The sequence below is a fragment of the Danio aesculapii genome, chromosome 20 (genome assembly GCF_903798145.1).
Source record: "Danio aesculapii chromosome 20, fDanAes4.1, whole genome shotgun sequence".
Classification (NCBI taxonomy): Eukaryota; Metazoa; Chordata; class Actinopteri; order Cypriniformes; family Danionidae; genus Danio; species Danio aesculapii.
The window spans coordinates 929,637-942,603 of record NC_079454.1 but is presented as its reverse complement, the minus strand read 5'-3'; the positions used below and the strand labels follow the sequence as shown (position 1 = coordinate 942,603).

The 12,967-nt window shown below is 39.5% G+C and overlaps 1 protein-coding gene across 1 annotated transcript in view; it reads left to right on the top strand.

The window, feature by feature from the left end:
• Positions 1–12,967, top strand: part of LOC130248046 (interphotoreceptor matrix proteoglycan 1) — a 34,106-nt gene that overhangs the window by 19,508 nt on the left and 1,631 nt on the right. The window contains exons 12-16 of the mRNA XM_056481561.1: positions 1,704–3,249; positions 4,818–5,461; positions 6,661–6,880; positions 8,892–9,102; positions 9,487–9,672. Coding sequence (XP_056337536.1) covers positions 1,704–3,249; positions 4,818–5,461; positions 6,661–6,880; positions 8,892–9,102; positions 9,487–9,672 — 2,807 coding nt within the window. The remainder of the gene's footprint in view (positions 1–1,703; positions 3,250–4,817; positions 5,462–6,660; positions 6,881–8,891; positions 9,103–9,486; positions 9,673–12,967) is intronic.

Here is a 12,967-nt window from a genome sequence, read left to right as displayed (position 1 = left end):
GTGCGAAGCATGCGGAAAACACAGTATGTTTGCCGCAAATGTGTGTAATTTGCCTTATTCGACTTCCGCATTTGGTGTGAACACAGCCATGTTGGCCAGTCAGAAAGGAGAAAACAGCGCATATGCTGATGTCATGACACAAACCCTGGTTGTAGCATCCACACAACCACACTGTACCCAGAGTTTCAGAAAATCTTTTTCCTGGCTGGAGTTTTCAAAAACTTTCATGTTTTCCATTTTCATGTGGACGAACAGCTAAACTACATCGAAAAAAATAGTGGTTTTGAAGGTGCCTATAATTGTGTGGACAGGGCCTGTTGTGTTTGATCAGGGTTGGAGCTTCAAAAGAAGGTAGATCTCCAGGAACAGGTTTGTGCACCCCTGCTTTAAAGGATCATTTCAGCCCAAAATAAAAATTCTGTCATTAGTCACTCGCTCTCATGTCGTTCCGATGCCCTGAGACCTTTGTTCTGTCACACCTACTGCAGTGCCTTCTTGTGGACTCTTGAGGGCACTAGCTCTTGTTTTGGTTTTTGTTTTTATTTCCTGTATCCCTGCTCAGTCAATGAAGCCTTTGCCTTTTAAGTCTTCTGTTTCAAGCGCCATTGATTATTTGCCCTCAAGTGCCAGTGAGCCCTCGCACTCATGCGCCAGCGAGCCTTCATCCTTAAGTGCCAGTTCATCATATGTCACGGTAGGGTATCACAAAAATAAGAGAAAGATCCAAGTGCAGCAAAATAACATTTAATAAACAAACAATGAAGATCCAAAAAACACAAGGAGACAGGCAAAGGACAAAAACTGACAAGAACAGAAAGTGCAAAAAACTTTAAGCTAAACAGGAATACAAAAACAGAGACGATACCAAACAAAGTGAACAAACAAACGGTACCGAAGCAGGAAAAAAAAGCAGGACAGAGCAAAACAGAACAATGCAAATCTAATGGCAAACTAAACACAAAACATGGCTTATAAAGACAGAGCTAATTGTTCAACAGGAAACAAACAGCTGGAAACAAGGAGTGATCACATAAGCAGGGATACGTGAAAAGAAAACAAAAACCAAAACAAGAGCTAGTGCTCTCAAGAGTCCACATGAGGGCACTGCAGCAGGTGTGACATGTTCATCTTGTGAACTCAAGTTAGGATATTTTAGATTAAATTTGAGTGTTCAAAGTAAAGAAACAAAAAACTAATTGTCAAAAATGTCCATGTGACTTCACTGATTCAACTGTAAACATATAGAGCTCCAAGAAGGCTTGTTTTACAATAAAAGTGTAATAATGACTCTGTTTGCCAATGTCCAAGTAGTAATTGCGCTCTGCAATGACGCAGAAGACATTGTTGTATTTACAGTTTCTTTGCAAGAAAAATAACCAAGATATTAAGATTAAATCTGAGCTCTTCCTCACCATTCATAAACAACAACATTCCTGACGTGTTCAAAATCCTGATGAGGATATAAAAGCATTGCCAAACACTCCATGTAACTTCAGTGATTCAATTGTAATCATATGAAGCTTCATTATACATTTGTGTGCCAAAAAACTGTAAATATGACTCTGTCAATGTCTTCTGTCCTGTGTCAGGTCAGGGTTTTAAAGTCTTTTGAAGTTTTTTGTGCTACTTTTATATATACACATTGATGAGCATGCTCATTTAAATGCAACAACATAACTTTTACACCTCTTACAAATGTGCAGTTCTCTGGTCAAGATTCGCACGGAGACCTCAGTTTTCCTACAAAAGAAGCCAAAGTTGAGGTTCATTTTCCATCAGATGGTGTTGAGAAGGTTTTGCAGTCCATTACAGACCCAACTCTAGACACTGACAGCACCACAACAACAAAACCAACAGCTGAACCCGAGGATGAGGCAGTGATCATACACCAGCTCGAAACTATTACAGGAGAAACTGAAGAGCTCATTACAGAAATCTTTCAAGTGCCTCCAATAGAGGAAACTCCTAGTGAGGACCACAGTGGACCAGTTGTTATTGATGATAAAGAGACTCCAACATTACCAACAAAGGATGAATTGCCAATGACTAAATTTAAACCTACACCCGAAAGTGACTTTAACCTGAACACAATACCAGAAGACGGCATAATCTTCAACCCAGTGACCACCACAAACATTTTGTTTACCACCGCAACGACCGTCAGTCCCAGGTTAGATCAAACGAAGCAGGCTGTTACTGACTTCACAATCACTGTACAGCCTTTAACAGAACCCATCGACCCAATTACTGAAGTGACGGACTCAAATGAGATTCCCGAGGTGCCTCAACCAGCAGACACTGCAATACCAGTACAGGAGGACGACGAAGAAGAAGAAGAAGCAAAAGTGGAGATGGCTCAACCTGAAGTTCTGTCAACTGGTTCTACAGAAGAAACCTTTGTTACTAAAGTAACTACAGTTGTTTTGGAAGATCAGGTCTTGCCTGAAGATGTGACTGCAGCTACAGAAACTCACAAGTATAGCACATTTGAACCTGTAAGAACCATTGAGGCAACAAAACCACATGAAGATGGATCTGTTAAACCAACCATTAAACAGGATGAAATAGTTGGGCAGGAGGATGAGGTTTTAGAGGCACAACCGGAAGATGCTGTGGAATCAAAAGAAGACATTGAGAAACTCAAAACTCATGAAGAGATTATAACGAAATCAGAAGATGATGTAAGTGCAACCAGTGAGCCAGAATTGTTGCAACCAGAGGGGAAACCTCATTTAACAGATCTTAAAGAAGAAGAGGATGAGCTGGTGGAGCCTGAGAGAGAAGATGATGGGTCACAATCTCCTGAAGTTGAAGAGAATGAAGAGGGAATCAGAACTGTGGAGACTGCAAGTGAAGTCCCCAAACCTACTGAACCTCCTGCAGAGATGATTAAGATAAAGCCACCACAGATTCCTGTTACGGAAACTTTCCTTATTGACCATTTCCAACCTGAAGATGCAGATAATCTGCCGTTTGTGCCAGTTGACAAATCGGAGACAGAAATAGGCAAACCTGAACATGTGGAAGACTTTGTCCTGGAGGATCAGCTCCTCAAACCTGATGCTGAGGGAGATCTTCAGATACCTGATATGGTGACAGAGGACGAGACCACAGATTCACATGTTCAACCTACTAGAACAACTGCTTTAGAGTCTCCACCAGCAATGATCACAGAATCGGATTGGAAGAAAGATGTCGACTTCACATCTGATGTTGAAGACACTGAGGAGCCACAGCTCGTGGAGATGGGTGAGAAAATTAACAAAAATCTTTAGACTTCATAAGGATATATGCATGCCCACATAGCAAAATTTATCTTGCCCAGCTCTGGCCCACACAACCAGTTTTTAATTGGCCAAAATGGTGCAGTGAATTACAGTACATGACTGGATCAAGTCTGGGTTCCAGACAAGGGACAAACATAGACCACATCTAGGCCAAGTCTCAGCCAAGTTAATAACACATAACTGGGCCTGAACAGGCAATGAAATTGATAAACCCATGAAGCATTGCAGTTTAGGTGCAATATGGGCATGCTTTTTCTTTATTCAACCTGATTGGTAGAATTTTTTTCTTTAAATAATTTAAATGTATGGTAAATGTGGGTCAAGATAGGCCACATATCAATTTTAAATCTGGGCCAAATACCACATTTGACATCTGGCCTTGTGTGCCAGCTTTATGCCGAATCTGGGGCAGAATTCTTTGCTACCTGGGTGGTAGGGCTGGGCAGTATGGCAATATATCGTTAACATGTAAATTGTCAACCTTAGTAGATTTTTTTTCTAATTTCATGCACATCGCGATATGTAAATAAGTGCAATAAGAAAAGCAATCCTGAGTACAGAATAACTCTGTGTACAATACCCCTCAGTTAACATTACAGCCTCTGCCAACCAACAGCCTCCCCCAGGTCCTAATGCCCACTCAGTAACACAACAGACACACACACAGGAGCGATGTTAACCTTTGACTAGGACAATTATAATTTACCCAACACACAAATAATATGAAGTTATCCCATAAAATGCTTAGTCTTGTTTGATATATTGGTCAGAATATATAAAAAAGAACTTATTGGTTAATTTATTGGTTGTGACCCCCTTGATTCAGTATCTACTTTATTAATCTGTTTTACAACATCTCTCCCGTGATATAACCCTCTTTTCATTTTCTGAAATAACTGCCAATTTAAATAACTATATAATGAAATATATTATTATTGTAGTGAATTAAAGTGATTCAAATCGTGAAACTAAGTTTGGTCAAACAGTACACAGGACATTATTTTTGTCTATTATCTGACACAATATAGATGTCTACAAATTCCCCAATCACAGATCTACTTACAGAACTTTACAGAGCCTGAAAGTCTAGTTTATACAGGATAAATCTAAAGAAGATAAAATATCTCACATCAGGTGAAAGTCTTCTATTAGACAAATAAGTTTGTTGCAATATTAAAGAGACAGTTCACCCAAAAAATGAACATTTCCTCACCATTAACTCTCACTCCAATGGTTCTTTTATGAGTTTCTTTTTTTTTGTTCAACAAAAAAAAAAAAAAAAAAACATGAAATTCTGAAGAATGTTGGAAAAAGCAGCCATTAACACCCATAGTAGGAACAAAAATACTATGGAAGTCAATGACTGTTTTTTCTTCTTCCGTTTATCTTCCTTCCAGAAGAAAGAAACTCAAACAGGTTTGGAACAAGTGTGGGTCAATGATGACAGAGTCTTCCATTTTTGGTGAACTATCCCTTTAACTATGTTTCACTTCAAATGTAATGTCCAACCAATCTTGTTCAATTTCCTAGAGGAAGACGCTAACAAAGAAGATGTCCTCGTAGAACCAGAAGAGACACTAGGACCTGTGACGGCGGCACCTGAAGACCTTTTTGAAGTTCTAACAGATATATCAGTAATTTCCCAGACATCTTTGGAAATCAATTATGGTTCATCAACCGAAGAAGGGCAGTCAACTGTTGTCCCAGATGTTGTGCTTGAAGAGTCCACAGATGATAAAGTGCTGAAAGTGGAAACTGACGAAGAGCTTCAAACAGATGTGTCGACGTCTTTGGAAAAGGATGATGAATTACCAACAGAAAAAGTACAAGTGACTGTTGTCCAGGAAGTGTTTAAGGATGTAGGAAATGTGAAAACTGAGGATGGGTTCATTCATTTAAAGGAGTTAGATCAGATTGATGTAGTAGGTACCGAGACCATTGACCTCTTGAGTTACGACAACGGTTATTCTTTCCCCAATGAAGGATTTCCTTTAGAGACAACGAAAATGCCATCGCTGAAGTACTTCACAACTCCATCCATGACCACAGCTAGCAAAGGCCGAGAGCTAGTTGTGTTTTTCAGTCTGCGTGTTACGAACATGGTGTTTTCTGAAGACCTTTTCAACAAGAGCTCTACAGAGTACCGATCACTGGAAAACAGATTTGTGGAACTGGTGAGTGCAGCTTTTTCCTCTCTATATTTTCTTTATTACAATCCTCTCAAACTAAAATCTTTCTCAGACTGGCATCCATATCTGATTTTTGTGGATATACATTTAAAATCCAATGACATTTAGCAAGTGTGAATTGACAAACATATCAACCTATTTACATCCTAAGCATTAATTATCCAGCTTAATGGAAACATTATGTGAGACAATGATCTGTGTTTGGATCTGTCATACCAGCAAAACGTTATGTAACCCACCATTCCTACTGCACCCAACCCACTTTGAGCTGAGATCAAACTGGTGATTCATTGTATGGGTGTCAGTTGCTCTAATATGGAGGCTAAAGATCTGGCCTCTAGCGTCTGTCACTAGAGCACATCTAGAGGTCAGAGGAGTGAGGTTTACCTGCATAGCACTTCGCTAGCTGGCCTCAGTTACCCCCCAAACCTCACTTCCATCCCGGACGAGCCCCCCATGTGTGACCCACCAGTCATACTGCACCCAACCCAGTCTGAGCTGGGGTCAAACGGGCGATTCTTTGTATGGGAGTCAGTTGCTCTAACAAGGAAGCTAAAGATCTGGCCTCTAGCATCTGTCACTAGAGCACATCTAGAGGTCAGAGGAGTGAGGTTTACCTGCATAGCACTTCGCTAGCTGGCCTCAGTTACAGTCACCCCCTAAACCTCACTCCCATTCCGGACGAGCCCCCACATGTAACACACCGGTCCTACTGCACCCAACCTAGTCTGAGCTGGGATCAAACCAGCGATTCTTTGCATGGGAGTCGGTTGCCAAAACTTGCTAATATTATCAAGCAATATCTAAGTGTGAACTCTTGAAATAAAAGATTCTTAGAGGTTTCGAAGCTTCAAAAGCGGCCATCACTTGTTCCTAACCTGTTTCAGTTTCTTCTGTTGAAACACGAATGAAGATATACTGAAGAATACTCAAATAAAAACAGACATTGTTTTCCATAGTATTTTTTGTTCTTAATATATATGCAAGTGCTTTTTTCCAACAGTATCTTGTTTTGTGTCTAGAGAAGACAGACACTCATAAAAGTTTAGAGCCACTTGAGTGAGAGTCAATGCTGAGGAAATGTTCATTTCTGGGGGAACTGTCCCTTTAAAAGTTGTCGCTTAAACAATGAAGTCATGATGGCGAACACAAATGAACTGTGTTTTTGTCTCCTGCATGCACAGCTGCTGCCATATCTACAGTCTAACCTGACTGGCTTCAAGCAGTTAGAAATCCTAAACTTCAGAAACGGGAGTGTGGTGGTCAACAGCAAGGCCAAATTCGCCAAGTCTGTGCCGTACAACATCACTCAGGCCGTCCAGCAGGTCTTGGAGAACTTCTGCGACACCGCAGCTCAGCGTTTGGACATCAACATTGACAGCCATTCCCTGGACATTGAACCAGGTAAGGTCTTCCCAAGTGATGGCATCATTAAATCTGTTTTTGACCATGTTAATTTCTGGAAAATGTTCAGTTTTACCATTTTTAATCCAACTCCAGGCCTAGCGGGAGCACTTTTAGCTTAGCTTAGCATAGATCATTAAATTGGATTTAACCATTAGCATCTTTCTCAAAAATGACCAAAGTGTTTTGGTAATGTTTCCTCATAGATATTTACATTAGATGTCACCTACGCTATTGTTGTCTATTGGAAGGAATGCACCAATAGAGCCGCCATTTTGGAACAGGGTAGCGCTCCTTTGAAATGAATGTGAGACCAAGGTGCAGTGGAGAACTGGCCATTGATTGATCAGCATTTATGCATACATCAATGATCGGGAGTTTTCTCGGTGGTCAGGATCAGTAGAGATGCGCTTTAGTGTTTGGACTCTCAGTAGTGATTTTAAACCACACTGAGCTAAACTGAACTGAACTTAAACTCTATAAACTGAACTACACCGTTCCAATTTACTATAACCTTTTATGTGAAGTTGCTTTGACACAATCTACATTGTAAAAGCGCTATACAAATAAAGGGGAATTGAATCGAATCATTTTGCAAATATTTATTTAAATGACAAAAATCATAACTTTACATCCCTTTTCTTCATCGATAGATCAGTGACTGCACGGGCGTTGCTGACAAAGAGTATGTGTTTATGTGCATGTAAATGTATTATCCTCCCTCCCTGTTAAATTTGGTCTAATCCGTGTCCAGGAACACCCCCCCCCCCCTCTCCTGCTTCTCATTCTAACGGAGGGAGAGATTCATTTGTGAATGAATGACTCGTGTGAACCGTCGATATCCCTGCATCTCAATGTACAGATCGACCTTTCTGATCTTAATGGTATATCACATTTGTAATATTCAGTAATTTAGGGTGGACGGTCTGCACATTGAGGCCCAGGCATTATGTTATCAGGCACCCTTATAAGTTACTTCAAAAACTAGCCGTTACTTCCCTTAGCCGACAATAATGCATGTTTCTGGCAGCGCAGTATCTTGTTGTCATATTTCGTTTGCATTGTTTGATGATTTTATTCAACAAAACTAGCATACGCCTAGTATTTACTGTGAGTTGGAGCTACTTTGCCTTGTGGTCAGTGCAGTAAGTGACTGTATTGTCACTTATTGAGCACAAAATTTGTAACAAAAAATCGTAAAAAACTAAATCTTACCTTTGAAATGTTCTGCCTTTATGCTTTGTTTTCTATGTTTGCTTGTTACTACACCCATAAAAGTCCAGCATCTTCATGCTGGCTTTAGTCTTGACTAGTGCGTTTGAATGACTTTAGTCCTGGGAGCACTGTACAAATATGGCGGCGCTATTGACGCATGCTCAGGGCCAGTATACAATATCTAGTGTATATATCTATGATGTTTCCTAACATTCTGTAGTTACATCGTGTACTTATACTGAAAGAAAAAGAAGCTATTTTCTAGGCTGATATGGTTATAGGAACTAAACTCTCATTCTGGCGTAATAATAAAGGAACGTTGCTGCCATACCATGACTGCAGCAGGAGCAATGCATTTACACAGCACCTGAAACACATTTGTGAGAGATATATTCAATGTTTAATGTATAATTACATTGCTCTGCTGCATTCATGGACAAGCAGCAAAGCTTGAGAGTTTAGTTCCTATAACCAATAGAAAATAGCAACTTTTCGGTTTCTGTTGGTCGTAGCACACAATGTAACTACAGAAGAGTCACATTTTAAAGTAGGAGAATTATCCAAACTCTTTGGTCATTTTTTGGAGCGAAATGCTAATGGTCTAATCTGATTCAATGATCTATGCTAAGCTAAGCTAAAAGTGCATCCATCAGACCCGGAGATCAGCTGAATAGATTCAGAAGTGGTCAAACTGAACTGCTTAACTCTTGGAGAGCTGTAAAGTGAGCCTAACAAGTGATCCTTTAACAGAGACTTAATTTCTCACTGAAGGTCAGGATGTGTTCTTTCGTTTTAGCTGATGAAGGTGACCCTTGCAAGTTTCTGGCCTGCAACGAGTTTTCCCGATGTGTGGTGAACCAGTGGACCAAGGAAGCGCAGTGTTTGTGTGAGCCAGGCTACATGACGGTGGATGGTCTGCCGTGTCAGAGCCTCTGTGTGCTCCAGCCTGATTTCTGCCTCAGCGGGGGCCAGTGTGAGATTGTGCCAGGGCATGGTGCTGCTTGCAGGTACCACAGCAACACAATCCCACAGAGCTGAGAACAGTTCAGTTCTATCATCTATATTCAAGACAGCTCTGTTTCAAATAGAAGTGAACAAAATGCTTGTCTGGGATGTCAGTCTAGCTTTAGTATTTTCCAGCGTAATATCGCTAGTCACGTCTCTGAGGGCACGTTTACACAACAACAATGTACTGTACTAACAATGTAAAAGGTTTCTAAGCATATTTAATAAGTTTTATATAGAGATGCTATGGTAATTACTGTACTTAAAGAATGTTCAGAAACAATGTTGTTCTCTAGTAGGAACATATCAGTTGCTGTGCTGTGGAAAGTCTTTAACAGTCAAAGCCTCCATGTACCTGTTCTAACTGTCTCTCTCCACCCTTCTAGATGTCCTGTAGGTCATTTCTGGCACTTTATCGGGGAGAGGTGCGCCGAGCTGGTCTCCGTGCCTCTAGACCCCTTTCTTTCCCTTGTGTGCCTCGTGGGGACCCTCACCTTCCTTTATGCCATCATTTCTCTCTTGTTTTCTATGTGCAAGAAATGTGTGCGGACCAGAAAGACAATAACTCTAGTGTAAGCAGGTCTTTTTTCGTCAGATTCTCTTTTTTTTTTTTAAATAGAGTAAATCATTTATTGTGCTATAAAAGATCAATAATAAAGACATTTTGATTAGGTTTGTTAGCCATAACAAACAAACATTTATAAGATTTAGCATTAAAGGTGCAGTATGTAAGTTTGACACCTAGTGGTTGAACTTGGTATCCCTACTAAAAAATCCAGCTTAAACCAGCCTAGGCTGGTTGGCTGGTTTTAGCTGGTTGACCAGCCTGGTTTTAGAGGGGTTTTGGTCATTTCCAGCCTGGTCTTAGCTGGTCAGGCTGGAAAATGACCAGCTAAAACCAGCTTGACCACCTAGCCAGGCTGGGAGCCCAGCCAAAACCAGCTATGTCCATCTTAAATCAGGCTGGTCAAGCTGGTTTTAGCTGGATTTAGCTGGTCATTTTCCAGCCTGACCAGCTAAGACCAGGCTGGAAAAGGCTGGTAACCAGCCTGGAAATGGCCAAAACCCCTCTAAAACCAGGCTGGTCAACCAGCTAAAACCAACCAACCAGCCTAGGCTGGTTTAAGCTGGATTTTTCAGCAGGGATGGCATCCCTGGTTGTAAACAAATGCAAGAGCAGGTTGCCAGATTGACAACATCAACAGGAGTGAGCCTGACTTTCGAGCTTCAAGGCTGATTTAAGTCGTGTTCTAACTAAAAGCAACGACACGTGATAGAAGGAATATTTCCCATATTATAAAAGGAGTTTTTGCAAAAAATATATAAAAAAATAAAAATGTCCTCACTATTTACTGAAGTGGTTCTCAACATTTATGAGTTTCTTTATTCTGTTGAACACAAAACAAGATATTCTGAATAATGCTCTAAAAAAGCAGCCTTTGACACCCATAGGAACTCAAACTACTATGAATGTCAATGGCTGTTTTCCCCAGGCATTCTTCAGGTTATCTTCATTTGTGTTCAACATAAGAAACACAAACAGGTTTGGAACAAGCGGAGGATTAATAAATAATGACAGAACTTTTTGGGGTGAACTGTGGCTATCATGTCTCATGTTCAGGACTGAACCACAGGCCTTGTGCTCTGAATAGAGCACAGGACATTCTACCACACACGCATTTCACCTTTAAGGCAGTACTGTAGTTTCACTAGGTTCCAATCCATTTGTTTTCTTTAAAAGGAGTGCTGTTTTGCTTTGCATAATATCAAAACGGGGTCAGATTGAGTATCATTTTGCAGGACTTTAATGTGAACAACAATGGATAGTTTACCTCAGATTAAAAAAAAAATTGGGTGGTACTTCTGTTAGTGATGATGGAAAGATGCCTTATATATATTTGATAGCTCTATTGAGTTTCACAAACTTTACATAATTTATGTGTCCTACTGTTAACACACTTTAAGGGGTAATTTTGAAGCCAAAAATATATATTATCCTGACTGATATGTTAGCCTTGTTAAACGGCTGTCTGCAATATTCTGATTGGATAGTCGCGACAGTTCAAGGTATAATAACAACAATCGTTGAATAACAGGCTCATCCGGTAACTGAGATTCACCTTGACCTTCAGTGATTACGTTTACATCCATTTATATCGACAATCATATGGACAATACCTGCTTTGTCTCTCACGCCGCTGTTTTTGACTGTTTGGCGCCTTTTTGTGAATGAATAGGCGGCTACTCTTCATCAGGGTTTGTTTCTGTCAGTCTTGCGTTTTTGTCTGTTTGGCGCCATCTTGTGACTGAATGAGCAGGTTAGTGTAGCTGTTTTCGTTTCTGCCGGCGTTTCGTTTATATACAGAATTGATAACCTAATACGGCTCAGAAAAAAAATGCGTCAAATAATTCTTATGTTTTGAGGCAGGTATCCGTGTAATAAGCGGGATAAGGTTGTTTTCGCTTTGACAAGCAACTTCAGTTTGATGAGTGAAAGGAATAAAATGGGAGCTGAAACAGTCTAACCACAGCAAAAGGCCTGAAACAATGCAATTATAATAATAAGAGTATAGAGTTACAACTGAAATATGTGCTTATATGTGAAATATGTGGGTTTATTTGCTGTAAGTTTATCATTACCAGCTAATAAAACTAAAATGATTGACTACTGGTTGAAAGATTTGTCGCACTACTACACACATTACCTATAGTATAAAAGGCAAATTAAAAGGTCTACCATCAAATTTGGGATCATTCCGTTTTTGGAACAAAGTCAAGATTGGCACAAGCAACACACACCTGACTCTACTGATTGATTGATTGATATGTGTATTTTTGTATGTGGATATACAGTATATTGTTTTATTTGTCTTAGGCCATGTATAACAATGTTTAACTGAATTTAAATGCCTTAGTGGAGGGGTTAAGGGGAGTATTTTCATTTGCCTTTTTATAATAATGAATAATAAAGTGTAAAAAAAAACAGTAAATAACAATTACATTTAAAGTAATGAACAAAAATCCCTGATTTTCCATGACTTAGTCAAACAATACTATATAAAACACAATGTCTGTAGTAGACCTGTTAAAACTCCATGGTATTCCAGAAATTTCATGACCCATGGGAACCCTGTATTCATTTTCCTCCTCCTTTTGAATGTTTTTTACTGTTAGTGTTATATAAATGGACATCTTATTGGCTGCCTGCTTTCTGCTTCTGAAAAATCAATAACAGTTACTATATAATGTATTGGAAAAATAATGAATGTATACAATTTCATATGATTGGGTATTATTATAGGAACTGAGATTTTATGCGACACTTTAAATCATGCAGTTTTACAGCCTTTGCAGGATTTATAGAATAACAATGTAACTATAGCTGTTCTTGAGATCAGATTATATAATTAAACTTTTCCATTAAAAATACTTTCATCAAGGAATTAGACAATGCTCTTAAAGGAGTAGTTCACCCAAAAAATGAAAACATCCTCATCATTTACTAAAGCTTTAAGAGTTTCGTTTTTCTGTTGAACACAAAAGGAGATATTTTGAAGAATGCTGGCTGCTGGAAAAAAAAAAACCTACAAATCATGCTACTACTTATTATATGCTTCTTTATAGTTAGTAAGGTAATAGTTGGGTTTAGGTTAGGCTATAAAAAGTTAATATCTTAAAAATGTAATAGCAAATGACGTGAATTGTTACTTAAACTAAAGCACAGGTCTCAAACTGGATTCCTGGAGGGTTGCAGCTCTGCACAGTTTTACTCCAACCCTAATCAAACACAGCTGATCCACTAATCAAGGTGTTTAAGACTACTAAGCTGGTGTGAGATGGAGGTGGTTGGAGCTAAACTATGCAGAG